The 14,782-nt window shown below is 32.7% G+C and overlaps 1 protein-coding gene and 1 long non-coding RNA gene across 5 annotated transcripts in view; one reads left to right on the top strand and one right to left on the bottom strand.

Moving 5' to 3' along the window:
• Nucleotides 1–970: 970 nt before the first annotated feature.
• LOC105343010 (single-minded homolog 2) overlaps nucleotides 971–14,782 on the top strand; it is a 38,652-nt gene continuing 24,840 nt past the window's right edge. Inside the window, exons 1-3 of one of the 3 annotated variants that reach the window (XM_034469434.2) lie at nucleotides 971–1,155; nucleotides 2,267–2,365; nucleotides 3,018–3,190. In XM_034469434.2, coding sequence (XP_034325325.2) covers nucleotides 1,139–1,155; nucleotides 2,267–2,365; nucleotides 3,018–3,190 — 289 coding nt within the window. In that variant the 5' untranslated portion in view covers nucleotides 971–1,138. Of the gene's footprint in view, nucleotides 1,156–1,359; nucleotides 1,510–2,266; nucleotides 2,366–3,017; nucleotides 3,191–8,871; nucleotides 9,013–14,782 lie in introns of those variants that run through there. The other 2 variants (XM_034469435.2, XM_034469438.2) reach the window with 2 other exon arrangements.
• On the bottom strand, nucleotides 11,734–14,063 carry LOC105343009 (uncharacterized). 2 transcript variants are annotated; one of them, XR_010714585.1, is made up of 3 exons: nucleotides 13,967–14,063; nucleotides 12,240–12,321; nucleotides 11,734–12,112 (listed from the first exon to the last, which is right to left on the bottom strand). It is a non-coding gene; the product is annotated as an uncharacterized lncRNA (long non-coding RNA). The 2 variants fall into 2 exon arrangements; XR_004601526.2 differs by having other exon boundaries at nucleotides 11,734–12,028.

The following is a 14,782-nucleotide window of genomic DNA, read 5'->3' as shown; positions in this document are numbered from 1 at the left end:
TCTAACTTTTAAAAAATCTAAACTATTAAAGAAACTGCTGCATGTTTCTATGACAAAAATGCATGTGCTTTGAACTGTTGAAACTTATGGTAATGAATTTTTTAATATTGCATGAATATTATTTGATTAATCTGTCTATCTATTATTTGTGGGGTTTTTTTTTTTTATTATTTTTTTAAATTTAGTTTAAAAATATTTTATCTAGTTTTTCGTAACATACATGTATATATACGTGTACCTTTTAAAAACAATGCTTAAACAGATTGAGAAACTTTGATAGCTATTTAATCCACGTCATTGATTGATATGTTGGGGACATTATTTATAAAATTAATAATATATATTTTATTTTATCGGGTCAATTTTATCAAAATTCTATTTTTTCTTTGTTTAATGAGATTTAAAACTTTATCCAAAGTGTTCAATTTTTATCCTGTGATTTTTACAACTGTGATAAATTTCAAATACTGTTTTGAATGAAGAAAAATACGGACATCATGATATGAAGAAATTTTTGGAACTGAGAGCAAAATCAAGCTCTGGATCAAGTAAATATGAGACAAAACTCAAGTGCCCTGACTAAACACGCTAAATTAAAGGACAATCAACAACGGCGAATCTGCTCTATGGCACAGTTTCTGATTGTGAATCAGCCAATGCAATATCTATTAATTCGTCAGAATGAAAAAAGAAGATTTTGTAAAGTGTAAAAATTATACTACACACAAATTATAACAGCAATCTTATAATGATGTTACTTGCCATGTTCGACAATGAATATATAAACAGGAAAGTATAATTATTTTTTTATTTAGCTCTGTAGTTTATACAATATAGGTAATAATAATTATGTATAATATAACTAAACATTATAATATTAAACAAGCAGGAGGGTTTTTTTGTTCAAGAAAAATGGCGCGAAATAAAAAACACAATAAAGTACAGGTGTACCAAAAACAAACGTTTTCATGACTAAGGATTTGGGGATAATCGCCGTCATTGTGATGTTAGCAATGGAGGATTGAGAAAAGTTTATCAAAATATTTTGATACTTTTGTTTTGTGATTATTGCCTTAAAATGTTATTTTGGGATTTCTGGAAATCGAAATTTGGCTGAACGCGTGAATAAAGGATCAACATGTCAGTGTACAAAAAGTAAGTGTTTTTATAGGTGTTGAGCACCTGTCAAATCTTAGGTTGGAGCAATGTCGGTCAAAATATGACCTATTTAATTTCTAACGACGAAATATGAATAGATTTGGTGTTTGTATTATTTATTACATGTCCCAGAATTCTGCTGTCGCAACAATTTGGTTACCTAATCGGAATTCACCTGGACTGGCATTATAACTAGTTAATTGGTGTTCACTCAAGCGAGACGGGTTCCCTTCATAAGATAATTATTATTCTATGTTCATCATTGTTAGTTGGTTCTTTAAGCATTATTGAGAGACATGATATTGTGAATGATTGTAAGTTGAACAGGTTTACCAAAATGAAATTTAGAAGGTAACTCTATATTTATCGCATTATAATATAAAATTATGACTTCATGGTTACAATATATTTACAGTGATTTCTAGGCTGCTGCTTATTACAATATAGAAAGAATAAAATGTTTAAACTCTACATGTATTGACAGTTTTCTAATGAAGTTTTAGAACCAAATCTTGATTTTTCTTTTTTGACATTTTAGTAAACATGTGTGAAGGAATTATATATCTATCTATTTATAGCTAAATGATATTTTTCTAAAATCTGTGATCTTTTCTGAAATCCATGATCTAAAAAGGGGCTTTGGATAGAAATTACCATATTTTTCTGTAAGATATTATCTAATTTTTTAAAGTTGTGTGTTGCACCAGCTGCACGTGGATTATTTTTTGTTGAACTTGATGAACATAGCTTAATTCTTTTGACATAATACCACTTAATTTTGAGAGAGAGAGAGAGAGAGTGAGAGAGAGAGAGAGAGAGAGAGAGAGAGAGAGAGAGGAAAATGAAAAATATTCAAGAGGGTTGAAGACTTATTTGAAAATCAGTAGCTGGTTCCATAGGTAAGAATTACTACTTAATGAATAGCAGCATTATGTCAGCTGTCTGTGGATGCAAGTTGGCAATTAATTTAAGACTTGCATATCCAATTATATGTAAATGTACTGTACATGATATTTTTGTGGAAGTGAAGCTGGAAAAAGTTGCAATTTCCACTGATTGCTGGTCATTTATGTTTTCAAAAACTTAATAGGAAATATTAATTTTTCAGAATAAAGATGTTGTCAGTACAGGACAACAATCAGCTGATTGAAAATGTGGAGCACTTAGAGAAGATGGAAACCGGCGTCAAGGGCCGGAGACTAACAAGGTGTGTACACCAACAAGTACAATAGCAGACTATACTACTATAATTGTCACACTCTCATGCATCAGTCCATAACAGTGAGGGTACTGTGTCTTCTCCATTAGTACTTAGTATATTGTTTACTGTTTTCTGATAGAAATTATTTTCATAAGGAAACATAGTGTATACTCATACTCTGGATGTGTTGCACTAGGAAGTGATTAATTTGTTGCCCTATCTATTTGTACCAGTTAAAGAAAGTTAAAGTAGAATTCATAATCTATGATGAGATGAACTGAACTATTATGAAGAATAATGAAGCTTTAAAAAATACAGCCATTCCATTACACCCCCTTCTTGAATGTATTGTCTAATAGCAGTATAAATTATTTAACTTTACAGTAGATGGAAACAGATCAATGCTAGATATTTCATTGTCATTTCATTATCATTGATTGCAGTAATAGACATGGATTAATAAATCTGAGCTAAATGATTATTGGATGCCTGCAAATAATGATAAAACTAATGTCCAGTCTGTAATTGAATAAGACTTAATGACTTAGCTATATCTCACAATATATGAATCAATAGCACTTAATATTATGGTCAAAATAATGGAAATATAATACATTTAATATACAGGTAGTTTGATCATATTCTTATCTTGATACAGAGCAGAGAAGTCGAGGGTAGCGGCCCAAGGCCGGCGAGATAAAGAGGCGGTAGAAATGGCCAACCTGATAGACTTGCTTCCCTATGAACCGTCAGCCTTGAGTAAAATGGACAAGAACTCATTACTGGAACTCATTCTGAATTATTTACGGATGAAGCAATACTTAGAAAAGGGTAAGATTAATTCCCTCTGTTCCAACATTTGTGTTAAAGTGTGCGAGATTTAGCAATTGGATGTAGAGGATGCACTACTTCAGATATACATTTTTTAATTAATTGAATAATATGAATAAGAACATTACATATGATATGATAACCACTTCTTGTATAAAACACTCCTTCACTTTTAAATAATGGCTTTGTCACCAGAAACCCTACTGAATGTTGCCCTTATTTGAAGATCTATATATGCTAAGGAGTACATTAGAAACACGTCATCTCTTTCTCATTTTGGATCCAGTGCTCTTACTATTAAACTTTTTATCTAAGGCTTATCCAGTTTTTTTTATTGCACACAATTTGAAGAATTGAAAATGTAAAAAGGCCCAAATCAGAACAAACAAGTTACTATCATGATAAAAACATCACGAAAACACTTATACTTTATATGACAACATAATATCTTTGACTCTAGCAAATGTGTACGGATGTTGTAGCATTTGATCTATCTGTATGATAGAGTCAGTAATGAAAGAGGCATGCTCATGTTCATGTAACAGTATTTAAATTTGATAATCAGTTTGCTTCATCTTTATATGAGAGTAGGAATTCCATTTATCACATCTAGGTAGTGGTTAGAATACTATGAAATGCTACTTTGAAACATTTATTTGACTTATCTGTCTATGCCCCTGTTGAATTATAGATATACCATATATCCGGTATTTTTTGCGATGATCTTATTTTCTTTCTTTTTTTCGTGATCTCTTTTCAATGGCAAATAATTCAATATACAGAAATTATATCCTGTATCATTTTCTATAAGAAACTGTTTAAATCGCAAAAAATGACTGACGCAAATTAAAAACGTAACATATTTTCCCTATTTTTGCAAATTTTGTGACACACAAAAACCCCCGGATAAACGGTATAACAGTATAATGAACCTGGTAAACAGTCTTTATCACAAAGAAACCAAAAACCTTACTAGAATGATGAACATGATGTATAGTAGTTTAAAATTTTGGAGTCAAAGGTACTAAAATCAAAAAAGTCACTAACAAAATTATTAGAACCAGCTATTTTGTGTCTTTGTGTGTCTGTAATCGAGTTGAGCTGCATGTTCAACACATGCAGTTGACCGTAGTGTGAGCCCTGCTATCAGTGATGTAGGTATGTATAATGTGATTGATTGATGTATAAAAAATATCAGAAAGATAAATGTCTGTACATGTACCTGCCAAAGACATGCATTTAGTGGGGGTTTTGTCAGCAATTTTCAACGGTCAGAGTCATATATGTACTAAAATGACCAATATTTATCATTCTGTGGTATCTGGGGACATCAGTAGAATCATGAAATATTAAGGAATGCTGTCACTTACACTTCATTTTTTGTGTTCAGTGCTGCAGTGGTAATGATAAAGGGAAAGATTTTTGTGAAATACATTCCTTATGCAGATAATTACTCTTTGTTGAACTTAAACTGATGACTGATTAATACATTTATTCACTTTATAGTAATTGAATTGTTTTATTACTTTACTGCTGAATAGAAAATTCAAATATCTTAATCAAATATCAATGAGTGTGGAATTATTTGATGCTCAAACTAGAAAAGGATTTGTCAATTTGTGGACTTAGATATTAATTTTAGGGGAATTACCATTTTGATGTTCGTGCAGTAATTTACATAAAAGTTTCATCATGATTGTGCATTCAAGAAAATTTATGGAATTAATTTTCTATGTATTTATTCCAAAAAAGCATTTAAAACATTAAAAATTAGAATTTTATTCAATGACACATTTTGTTAACTTGAAAAGTACAACTAATAAAAACTGCAGTTCCGTATGTACTTGACTTAACATCCCTCATTGTGTTGTGGATGGCTGTATTGTGATGTAAATTGTGCCCTTCCCTGCTGATCGGTGTACGTGACGACAGTCAGTTCACTTCCGACACAAAACTCCTCAGTACAACACCAAAGACGGACAGGGATGAGAGGCTTTTACCTCCTTTTCTAGGTTTATTTTTATAGCCTGCAGGTTTCACATCAATCTGTATTAAAGTTGATGTATTCTTTGAACTATTGACCTTGTAATTACAAATGATTTTAAATAAGAAATCCTGTTTTTAAGGATGATTGGTTTTGAAGACCTGCGCAGTAAGCATGACTAGGCATTATTTCTGTCCATCTCTCCAATTAAAACATGCACTCCTGTCATTTTAATGAGTTTAATTTTTTTGTTTTAACTGCGATGACTGTTGATAATGTACTGGACAGGTGAAGAAATTTAGAAAACTCTATGACAAAGATTAATATGTATTGCATAATCTCTTCATCACATGATGTAATTTTCCAGAAATAATAAGACATGTCATTAAATAATTTTGTTGTTGTGAAATAATGAATTACTGAAAGTTAAATTAGTGAACAACTAGACATGTTCTAGTTTTTGTTCACAGAAATTACTAATTAATAAACATTGTTGTGGGCTTTTTGTTCATAGTGTGTATCAGATGAAAGAGAGGACACAATAGTCTATTTAAAATTTCATAAGTCATGTTTCATTAAATGAACTTCTGTATTAATTGACATTGGAGTTCTGAATGGATAAATTTGATGTGTGCAAATGGATCCATGGATGCAGATCCCATAATCTCATCACTTCTTTGATGGCAAGAAATTTTATATTAGTTTACATATGCCACCTCATCCCCCCCCCCCCAAAAAAACAAAAAGGATATATATAATTGTCTAGACAAATTAATTAAATTAAACGAATTTCTTAAGATTTATTCTTAAAACTTCTTATGGGAAAACCACAAAATTATTAATTGATGTAAACAAAATCTGTGTTTTCCAGAATATCACAGTCACTGTGTCTATACATATTTTAGCATGTCAAGGAATTAAGATTATCAGTATTAATTATTATTAATAAGATATTAATGTTTAGTTGCTCTTAATTAGAAAACAATGAAGACAAAAAATAAAGCAGTGATGTTTGGAAAATAATCTTAGATCAATCTACATATATTTTGATATCATATGAGAAATGGAGGGGGGAGGGGTGTTTAAAGACAAGAATATGCACACCCTCCAACAGGAGACAAGTACAGCAATAATTGGATACAATAAACACAGATGTAACAAATTTAGGGCTTTTTAATTAAAAGTTAGAACACTTTATTATAATGATTTTTCTGAATAATGTTTTACCTACTTGATTCCTGTTGTTTTTTCCTCTTATTCATTTATTTTTACTTTTATCCCCATGTGCAACTTGTTGTAGAGGGGATAAAGCATCATTAATTGTGGAATTATTGGTGTAGAATCTTCAAATTTGCACGGTTCTTTAAATCATATTATGTCAAACCTTATATTCATTTCCACGTTTCAAATAAATTTAAAAGAAAGAATTTTTCAACATGTGGTAACTATTGTAAATACCACTATATTTTTTGAATGAAGACACAAGAAACATTTGACAGAACTTTGACACCCCTTTCTCCTTCCACCAACAAACTTTTGGCCAGCTGTTTTGTATGAAAACGTCTCATCATTTTATTTTTTACTGTTTTCAAGCCTGGAGTATATTGGTTGTACCTAATTGTTTATCATACAATGCTATCTACTTGCAAACGTACAACCACAATCTATTGCTTTGTTGCTTGCTAAAGCAACAGCTTTCCCAATGTTATGAAATTTTCTATCCCTCATCACTCTATAACGAAATCTTTAGATATTTGATATAGATAAACATCATGAACATGTCTCTGAAGACGGTGTGACTGTTATGAAGTATATTGTCTCATCAGAGTAGCATTTCATTCCTGCCATCTTATTCTGGTATTTAACTTAAGTTTCAAATGATATTCCCTTTGTTTAGAACCAAATTGATTTTTACACCAAGTAAGATGCTGAATTCCTTTGAACATTTTAATTTCCTGTTCGTTGCTTGCGTTTAGTTTTTAATGTGTTTTATCAATTCTCTGTAGGGTTTTTATGACACGGTTGTGAATTTATCTGAAGATCTATTTAAACAGAGTGTAAAATGAACTTGCTGGTGTAGGAAATTAATGAACAACTTGTTTGTGAGAAAGGTTTTAATCATTACAAGTATGTTATCTTTATAATACATTTTACTATGATCATTGAACTTTTTGGGGATTCATTGCAGTGATCTATGACATGAAGTAATAATCAGAAAGTGAGAAATTAAAAGTATGATACAGTCAAAATAGTCCAATATCATGTACCGGTATTTGAAACAGTTCCAAGAATAAATCTTTAGCTGGGAATACAGATAAATTCTCTGTAGAGAATTGGAAGCAATAAAGGATGAATAAATTTATTGTTACAGCATTTTAGTAATTAGGTATTATAATTTGTTTGGCGTATTTAATTGCTTTATTCATGTGTACCTGGTATGTTTTACACTCTTCAAAAGTTGACTGCTGGGTAAATAAAAGTATAAAAATGAAAACATAGAGAACCAAAACTTTAAAAGTTATTTTGCATAGGTTTTATTCTTGAAATCTGATTTTTGTCCCACCAAACACCTGAAAGGTATATTAATGTCTGTCTCTATCATAAAACTGACAAGGTGGTAAGAGTTATCAACCTTGGCACAATGATGAACTGAAATTAGGCTGAGCATAGACGACTCAATTTACATTTATCTATAGCTTTGAAGCCAATATGGAGATGCTTTGAATGATATAAAGGCATAGCTAGAGAAATGCAGATTGAGTGCTGGGAGTTTTATGGATGCAGGCATCAATTAAACAGACATTGTGACACCAGGGATGCTGTTTGTCAGAACTGAGACCCCAACATCTAGACTTGATCTGTTTTTCCTGAATTCTGTCTTATTGATGTTTTCCTTAGAAAGCAATCAACTGTCACCGTCAGCTACAATGCACAAATAAAAGATTACAATGTTGTATATTTGTCACTGATCATTAGATTGGATTGCTGTAGTTTTTTTTTCTTCATGCTATCACTTGATATTACAGGTAGAAATGGAACCACAAAAAAGATTTTGTAAATCTATTCCTCTTAGTAGTATTTTTTGTTGTTGAATTTTTAAGTTAAATTGATCAGCAAAATGAGTTGATCAGTAGACAAATATAAATGTAACTGAAATATGTAAATGCAAAAGAAATTGGAAAATATCCCTCTCTTGGGACGAGAGAGGGATACAGAATATCCCTGACTTACTGACTTCTATACTGCTAGATGTTTGGTGTGAATAGGTTATTTATGACGAACAATATTTTGGGTTGCTATATAACGGGGCTTTACATGACATTTAATCAATGACAATTTCTTCTTTCCACTTCACCTTTCTGTTGTGTTAGACATGCATCCCTCCAGACTTGGCTACTAATCTTGTCTGGCCAGAAATCAACAGGCAATGGCCTGACAACACATGGATGGCCACCGAGTGGCAGTATCCTGTCACACAAGCTGCAGTCTCTCTCAGGTGCACCAAACTCTCCTCCCCACAACAATAAATCTCATCCACAGCTTATCTTCTGGCCAGTGTGTTGTTGGCGTATTGCTGGCAGGGCATTTTTCTGTCAGATATACACCATTGGTATACAGACGCTGGTGATCAATACCTTATTATTATGGCAAGGCTGCACAGACTTCCCCCTTCCCTGCTACCATGAAGTGAGGAAGTTATAGCGACACAGTACGGTGTCATAGTAGCGGAGTATGATAAACATGGCTGTGTGCACCTCTCGGGCCGCTCATATGTTTAGAAATGTACGGATTTTTAAAATTCGCTTGCCAACACTTATGCATCAGAAAAAATTCAGAGGTATGATCACCACATTGAAAATTTTGAAATTAATAAATTAGATTTTTATAATTACATTTGGATTTAAACATAAAAAAATGTATAATTACCAGGTAATATTGAAACATATTTAGAAGTTTGGGATAAAAGTATATTTTCTGCTACAATTTAATACTTTTGGTAATCGTTTGCTGAATAAATAGAAATATGTACTGTATGTGTAATTAGCTGATGGGTTTCTTTGCATTTTGTATTTCATTTTTTTACTCCATGGTAGGCTGTAGATTATGAATTTTATTTTTGAATCCAGAGGCAGCTGAATTATCCCCCCTAGTTGGTACCTGATATTAATGGGACATGTGTTCATGCATTTAAATGTTCATTAATGAAATTGAAGTTAACCATCCTGAGGCTGTAATCAAATTAATATACAGGGATTGAGTAGATAATGTGTGTGTACCTATTATGTTTTGGATAATTTTAGCTACATGCATTAATTGTGTATTTACCATCTTTGAGATGATACAGTCGAGATTTTGCTGTTTTTGCATGCACATCATATAAACTGCAGAACACAGACATATTGTCTTGTCTTAATGACTAGTGCAAATAAAAATGTTACAGATTTACCACATAAACAGACATAAACAGATTATGGAGTATGATTTAGTTATTGTTGAAACACCCCTACCCCATCAGCCAACCCTTTCTTGTGGCCTGCACAAATTGTACTGTGGAAGTCTTGCGTTTTGAGGAGATATTTACGCAATACGTCTGATTGATAGATCCACTGGTTACCCTACAGTGACAAGACTCTGATTGGAACGCACAATCTTAATGGCTAAATAGCAAAACACTCCATTTGTTGTACTCAAAAGAAGATTTCAATTATTTTGGCAACATCAGGTGATGAATGAGACAATTAGTATAAGGTCGTGAGTATGAATGGCTCATAGCCTGGCTGAGGAAAGATTTGGCTGGCTCTCTCTGCACCATCAGAGTGGCGTCTCAGCATTGTGACATACAGGTGCTTGACAGTAGATGTCTCAGATCCAGTTCCATCTCACGCTTAGTTTCCTGTAGTACAGGTTCAAGGTGAGCCGAGCACAGACCTGGTGAACTCTGTGAGTTATAACCTAGCTCCTGTACTAGTTATTCCTGACATTCTGTTGTGTTGTTGGAGTCATTACGAAAAAAAATCTACAAATCGTCAGCATTCAGTAGCTGAAGAAAGTTCGTTTGTTAAGTACATATACCTACTCGACAAAGAATGTATTAGAATTTCTTGAATCTGAAAGTGATGTCAGTGTCACTAGGTGTGGTGCACTTCAAAGTATATAAATGTAAACTGCTTACTGTAAAACCTATCTACCAATTGGCTAAGTACTGTGTGTACACTTTTGGTGCAAATGTATAAGACAGTTCAGTTTTTGCTCGACTTCATTTGGTGTAAAGGTTTTTTGATACTGTTTTTCATATGGTAATGGTTTTTGTTCGAAAACTTTTGAATAATATAAAAATAGCATATTTAACATAAATAGACCTTGTATATTCTAACCCTTATGGCCTTTAAACCATTTATAGCCTACACATTACAAACTGATACCATAACAGGAGCTTTATACACATAGAAATGTCACTAGCAGTCATCAGGTTTCAGGGGTTACTTTTATCTGATGCTGGTGTTAAGCCCTCCCCAGAATGTGTCTGGTGATTTCATGATTTTTAGAGATTTTATACCATCCATATGATTTTACTGTCCTTACCATCACTGTAAAAAAGAATTAACGTTATTAACGTTATTAACATGCACTCTTCTAGCTAGGATTCAGTATACCACCACCAGGTCTGTGGAATCATTAGAATTTATGGTGGCTCCATTTTGTGTGTGGATTTTGTGGGTATCCTCCTGGGAATTTCAATCTCCAATGAATCATGAGACAGTCTTCATTCTTTATACATACAGCATTACATTCCTACTGACCTTTAAAACATTGACAACCCCTAAAATTGGCCCAAACTGTGGTAGATAATTCCAAAGTAATGCATTTATTTCTATATTTAAAATTAGATTTTATAATCATTTTTTTATTAAGAGCAGAAAGTGCAGGTTTAAAGAACAGAGAAAATGCTTAAACCTCTAAACACAGTTTTAAATACACTTAGTATTCTTATATGTTGAAACCAAACCCAAAGCCACACCTAAAATTATCACGTCATAATACTCGAAGAATAATTTCTTATTACCTATATTTGTATTAATTTTTCACAATTATATGATAAGATATTAGAATATTGGCATATCTGTGTAATTTTCATTTCATTTAATTTCGCAAACCCTGCTTGCGCCAAAATGTCATTTGAATTTATTTGACTGTACATTACAAATCGATTCATAGTGTTATCACGGGCAAAGACACTGAAAAATGTAAATATAAGTTAATATTTTCGGCTGTTTAGTGGAAGGGAAAATGTAGATTTTGTAATGCACATATAAAAAATTATCATTGACATTTGTGATGGATATGCTCATGTGTATGGTAACACCTTCTGTTGATATCTTATCTTACTCTCTAAAGAAAGCTTGCAACATCATTGGCTGATGAATATTTCAAAATGGGTACTTTCTTTCCAGTATTAAGAAAAAGGTTATGTGAAATTTACCTTGATGACTATTTTAAATGTTTTTAGTTTAATTCCAGAGATGTGGTACATAGATAACCAAGTAAAGGAAAACAAGAGTTAAATAAAGTGGTTCTGTGCAGCTTGTATAACTGCATGACTAAAGTTCTGTGATGGTCAGACTCCATTCACAGTGATGGATAATCTATCTGCTGTTTTGGATGGAGATACAGATGAGGGTGAATCAGGCAATCCATGTAGCCTGTAGGAGACTAACCGCATGATGTATATTACTGGATCTTGGCTTTGACTAGATCACAGTAAATATGCACTGTTGTTGTGCTAAGTAGGCATGATGATGATGACTGGGTGCTGGGTGCTGACAATGTGGCCATTTCTCTGGATCAGCAGATCTCTGTGTTAGATAATGCAGATAATGATAATGCATGAGCATAGTATTAGGGCTCTGTAACTCTCAGTAGCCATTCCTCACTCAAATCTGTAAAAATTAATAAGTTTTCCCCTTTATTTCTTTTACTTGAGATGTAATTTTTTTTAGCAGAAATGCTTATTTTCACTGATTTGTAGTCAAATTGATCATTCTTGAGAATGGTGCAGACCCTTACTTATTTGATGTTGTCCTTTTTCTTCCTTTTCTTCCCTAGGATGCCTCATTTGTCATATTTCTACCCAAATTGCCTTGGTTGTCTAAGAAAATGAAAAATTACATTTACTCTTTTGTTTCTGTAAATACTGTAAACAGGGTTATTTTGGACCCTGTAATTTCTCCCCTCTATACTTGGCAAACAGTTTTGTCACATCTTTAGGCATTGGAATTCGCCCAGTCTTAAAGGGGCATGGTCACGATTTTGGTCAAAAATTATTTTTCCGATTTCAATGTTTACAATGCTTCAGTAAGGCATATTTGATAAGCAACCAAAGTTTGAGTGTCATTCGTTGAGTAAGTGAATTACAGAGCTTACAATTTTTTGCTATGTACCTGCAGGTAAACAAAGCTTTTGTTTACATTTTGAATGTTGAAGGAAAATTCCAGATTTAGACCTAAAATGAATGAGCTAAGTGTGAGGAACTGTTTATTTTTGCATTAAATGAATAGGAACATAGACAAATCAGCTTGAAAAAGATTTTTACTACTATAATATATTGAACCTATGTACCGTACACACAAACAGGGCACGAGCCTTGTTTACATGGCAAAGAAATGTGAGCCCTGTATTTTGCTTATTACTCTATGACCAACTCTCAAATTTTATTTGATCATTAAAAATGCATTCCTAAGATATTGTTAATAATAAAAACAGAAAAATAGAACTTGACCAAAATGGTAACCATGCCCCTTTAAATTCGCCTGCTGACATTGAGGGCAAAAGGGCCAGAAATAAAAGGGGGATAAATATCACCTCACCTGTAAGTCCTTCATGTAAATGTCATGGATTTTATGCCTGGATAAACGACAAGATATGTGCCATATTTTAATGAGTCACCCTTGATTTCTTCAATGTATCAGCAAAGATTCTGCTATCTGGTGAAAAGGGATAAAGTTTCACTGCTTTTATGAGCTTTTGCATTCTTTTAAGACCTGTGTATAGTTCGTGATACACTTAATAGTATTGATTAGAGGTGTATGGGAACTTATCAAGAATGGCATATTGTTTTGGCAAGCAGTCAATTGGATGTCAGCGTTGGTATTTCATTGCTGCATTTCCCAGGTCTCCTCGTTTCTGCAAGGTAAAATGGCCTGCAACCTGCATTTACTGATTGATGATGCCATTAATCAGGCTTTATGGGAGAGGGCTTTTGCCTTAAACACATCTTCTGATTATTTCAGATGTCTAATTTGGTTCGGGACTTTCGGGTGGTTCAAATCTGTAAATGATCCTCTTGTGTCTGAGTCCATTTAGTTGTGTAATAATTCATAATTCAGAACATACATGCAATGATGACTTGACAATGATGACTTGATTGTAATCACCATTAAGTGTGACAAGCTGTACTCTCAGCTGTTTGATTAGATTCCAATGGTTAACTCAAGATTGATCCGATTTGGTGTGGTATGCTCATTATATTGTGTGAATTCCATTTCCAGTTTTTGATGTTTTAATGTAATAGTTTCTCCTCAGCAACATCTTTTTTTGTCAGAAGTAATTTTTCAATGACACAGTTCTAATAAAAAATCATCATTCTAACTGTCCAGAGGGACAAACTAGAGCTTGCCTGTGCAATGGGTGTTTGTAACATGAATTAATGAACCTTTGTAATGTGGATATTCACCCCAAAACCCAGACCTTTAGATGTGGATGCTTCTCATTTGATAAATAATGTTAATTTTTACCTCATTAAGGAGGGTATTTGTCACATTCTGTGGTTAAGTGTCCATTGTTCTGTTAAGTCATTTCACTGGCATGGCAGATGCTTTTTGTTTTCTTGGTAATGAAAAAAGTGAAAATCTGGTATTAATGCATGTAATTGCAAAAAAGTGATCTTTATTAATAACATCAATGACTTCCTTTTTAATGACATGGTTAGCATTCACTGTATTTATCTTATAATCTGGTGTCTACTGGTAGATAAACAAGAATTACTTTACAAAGCAGTGTTTTCCCCTGCCAATTGAAAAAAAAAAGAAAAATTATTTTGTTTTTGACTCGTCATTTGAATTATGTAACATCTATAGTTTGAAAATCAATGCAGCACTGTTAACTGATTTATATGTATTTGATGAGGGTAATGTTGCTAAAATTTCCTGAAATTCAATGTGTAGGGTAGTATTTGTTTTATACTTTGTCATGTTTATGTATTGATGATTGTGAGCATGTACCTCAATCAAAGTAATGAAACGGCCATCGGGAGTGTAACTTAGTTTAGCTTAGTTTATTTATTCTTTAAGCCAAATGGCTCATCAGATACAAACAGATCTAACTACATGATGTGTATTACTGGATCTTGACTTTGATACATCACATAAATTTGCATTGTTGTTGTTCTGTCTTCCCATTTTCTTATTGTATAGCTGCTACATGATCACAAAGACTGTTAAATCTGATAATGAGAACCAAAATACTATGCAATCAAGAAAAGAAAGTTATCAATGAACAAGGGTTGGTATTGTCTGACCCCTTCCAAGAATTCTTATTCTGTGCAGACTCTT

Source organism: Magallana gigas, chromosome 6, assembly GCF_963853765.1.
Source record: "Magallana gigas chromosome 6, xbMagGiga1.1, whole genome shotgun sequence".
Lineage (NCBI taxonomy): Eukaryota > Metazoa > Mollusca > Bivalvia > Ostreida > Ostreidae > Magallana > Magallana gigas.
Note: the sequence above shows the minus strand (reverse complement) of the source record. Positions and strands in the feature narration are given on the sequence as shown.